The 3445-nt window shown below is 34.6% G+C and overlaps 1 protein-coding gene across 2 annotated transcripts; it reads left to right on the forward strand.

Annotated features, from left to right (window-relative positions):
• Positions 7-2826, forward strand: LOC109837211 (transcription factor MYB3R-5-like). Of its 2 annotated transcripts, XM_020405353.1 has the most exons (7): positions 7-111; positions 529-595; positions 696-753; positions 1542-1633; positions 1720-1823; positions 1996-2169; positions 2371-2826. In XM_020405353.1, exons 1-6 carry the CDS (start codon positions 20-22, stop codon positions 2093-2095), a joined length of 513 nt encoding a protein of 170 aa, XP_020260942.1. In that variant the 5' UTR covers positions 7-19; the 3' UTR covers positions 2096-2169; positions 2371-2826. The 2 variants fall into 2 exon arrangements, with proteins under 2 accessions (XP_020260942.1, XP_020260943.1); XM_020405354.1 differs by lacking the exon at positions 1996-2169.

Genomic DNA, 3445 nt, shown 5'->3' on the forward strand with positions numbered 1-3445 from the left:
AAACGGCGATCTCCGAGAGATGGCCAAGAAAGCAGCATGGAGCATTAGCTCCTGCAAGCCCGGCAACGGCGTCCTCTTCCTCCGCGTCGACAACCTCGACACCTACTGGCAGTTAAGATTCCTTCTTCTTCTCTCCTCCTATTTCGGTCAAATTGACATGTGAAGCTTGTTTCTTGTTAATTGCACTTTTAACCCCATAGTTCTCTCACCTGAAGTCGATTTCCAACCAAGTGGGTTGTCGTGACTGCACTTTAATGTCAAATTTGGACAATGAAGCGAGGGATTAGTGTTTTAATTTCAAGGAGAAAGAAAGGGATTTGGGGGGAATTTATTTCACTTTTGGGGGTATGAAAAAAAAGTCAAAATATTTCCTTGTAGATGGAATCCTGAACGGTGACCGTGAGACTTCAGGAGGGTATCGAAGTGCAATTAAACCTTCAGAACTTGATTAAAGTTGGTCGTTTGGTTGGAGAAGTTGATTAAAGTTCATTTCTTGGTTTCTTAAATTGATCAAAGCTTGTTTCTTAGTCGCAGATCAGACGGAGCACAACCCCACTTGGTTAACATCCAGTTCCAGAAGAAGGTTAAGCTGCAAGTATGATGATAATCAAGTGTTTTTACTAAATTTTCATATCAAGAGTTTATAATTTAAGGTTTTTTTTTATTAGTGATATTTTTCTTTATTGGGAAAATAGGATGCTCTCCTTACTGAGTCTGTAAAGAAGCACAACGGCAAAAATTGGAAGAGCATAGATAAGTGCATAATTGTCGATGAACTTTGCATTGGTCTCTGTTGTTGTTATTGTATTATGAATTATGTACTTCTCACCGTGCGTATATTCACCCACTTTTCCTGTTGCTCAACTTATTTAGACCCAATCAACAAATTTGAGCTTAATTATACTGAATATGCAAATATTTCAATATTGATGCAAAAACATGATAACTTATACTGAAGACATGAACTTAATTATACATCTTTGGATTTTCTCCGTTCATTTTAACTAAAAGACACTTGTAGGTTATATGACAGGCATGCCAAAAATATCAAATTTTCTTTACATGTTTGCCGGAGGTTATAGTTGGAATGAGAATTATCATATTTTCAAAAATGGCTTACTAGTTATAAAAGAAGAGTCTTCCATTGAACTTTTTACGAGCTATTGGAGTTAAATTTTCATGATTTTCCTATAATATGTAAAACACTCCTCTCACCGAAAATTTTGACAATGATACAGCTCGATGCGATATGTTTTTGTCCATATTTTACATAGTACTCTTTCTCAGTCTTGATGTCCTTGGAATATCCTTTTGCACTACCTAAAAGAAATTGTACAAGATTAGCAAAAATCTGTTATAAAACTGTTATAATATTCTTCACTGGATGAAAAATCATGTAGAAAAGGGATATGGTTAGTTTTCTATGATTGAGAAGGGTTATAGGTTATTGCCTTTATTATGCGAGTTCAAATTATTTGCTTGCTCTGAATTTTTTTTAAAAGAAAATTAGCTGAAATATATTCCTTCTCCTTGTCCAGCAAAGCTTTTCAAAAATCGGACAGATGTTCAGTGCCTCCATCGATGGCAGAAAGTTCTTGATCCAGAGCTAGTTAAAGGAGCTTGGACAAAGGAGGTGAATGCCAACATACATAGCTAATATTAATAAATTTACGCATCATGAATGAATTCTTCAGTAATAAGATTCCTTGTGATGTACAGGAAGATGACCTCATTCTTAGCCAAGTTAAACTTCATGGAACTAAAAATTGGTCGGTCATTGCAAAGTCTTTGCCTGGTCGCATAGGCAAGCAATGTAGAGAGAGGTGTGTTTGTAGCAAAGATTAATCTTGTGAAATTCTGCATTATTGATATATTTAAAGTAAATTTACATTGGTTCGCTTCTCATAATGATTCATTAGAAAAGTAAATCCCATTGGTGAAGATTTTAATCACCTTTTCGTTTAGAATCTAAGAGAAACTGATATTGGTTTTTAGGTGTTACAATCACTTGAACCCTGCAATTAAGAAGGATGTATGGACAAAGGATGAAGAAAAGGTTCGAATTTGGGACCATAATATGTATGGCAATAGATAGGCAGAAATAGCCATTTGGGCCCATAATATGTATGACAATAGATAGGCAGAAATAGCCAAGCACATACCTGGAAGGTAATTTCATTATTGTTTTCTCTAACACATATTTGTTCTTATAATCTGGGGCATGTAAATTATGGTTATTAGTGCGCTACTTTTTAGTATTAATTTTGTTTGCTTAAATTTGCTTTTAAGACAAAAAGGGAGAGTAGAAATTGTCATCAGATAGGAACTATTAATAGTGTTGTTTAACTAAAAGGCTTAAATATTTTGCAGGTTGTTTCGTCAGTTGCCATCGGTTTCACTGCATATGATATGATGAAGTCTCTTCTACATGTACCCCCACGAGAAAAGACCCGTACAGTTTCTTCATGATTTTCTTGATCAGCAAGATGTTAACCAAACTAATTTTAGCCTTCAACTGTGCTACTAACACTTCTACTTCCAGTGCTCAAGGTTTATCACAGGAGAATCTTGTTAGGATATTTGCAGACTTGAGGCTTTTCAGGTTTGTTCCAAGAGGACATTCTTCGAGGAATTTCTTCTTTTCCTTGACTTCATTGATTATGTTGGACATTTTAGATATTAGAGACAAATATATAATATTAGATACTTTTTATTGTGAGATATTGAGTAATCATTGTGTATGTATATGTTTTGACTCTAATATTGTATATTGAGTAAACATTGTGTATGAATATATAACATTGGATATTTAGCAAAGTTTGAGAATATTTTTATTTCATTGTGAGATGTTGAGTACTTATTGTGTGAGATGTGTATATAAACAGGTAGATAAATAAAGAAGCCAAAATTTAAAAAACTATTAAAATAAATAGCCCAAACGGTTGAAACTGTTTGGGTGAAAAACAAGCCAAATAGTTGAAACCGTTTGGGTGAAAAATTGTCCAAACGGTTTCAACCGTTTGGGCTAACATTTGGCCAAACGGTTACATCCATTTGGTAAATTTTTATACCCTAAACGGTTGTAACCGTTTGGGCAACATCCCAAACGGTTACAACCGTTTGGGCGACCGTTGGGGACAACTCGTCCCCAACGGCTTTAGCCCAAACGAGTTTTTTACCTCTCCCAAACGGTTGTGGACCTAGGAGACGGATCACTACAGAATAAAAATGTCATACAAGCTGGTTGGCATGTAAGTAGAACAATATCTCATATTAATATTTAAGTAAAACAGCAATCATGATAACTTAACTATTTTTCCAAAATTTTAAATAAACAATACTACAGGTCAATCCAAGAGTGTATGTGTTAAGCATAGAGTTTTTGGGAGAAAAAGGATATATTTTAGTAGAAAAAGACTTATTTTATTCATTGTGTTGAAAGATT

Source organism: Asparagus officinalis, chromosome 4 (assembly GCF_001876935.1).
Source record: "Asparagus officinalis chromosome 4, Aspof.V1, whole genome shotgun sequence".
Lineage (NCBI taxonomy): Eukaryota > Viridiplantae > Streptophyta > Magnoliopsida > Asparagales > Asparagaceae > Asparagus > Asparagus officinalis.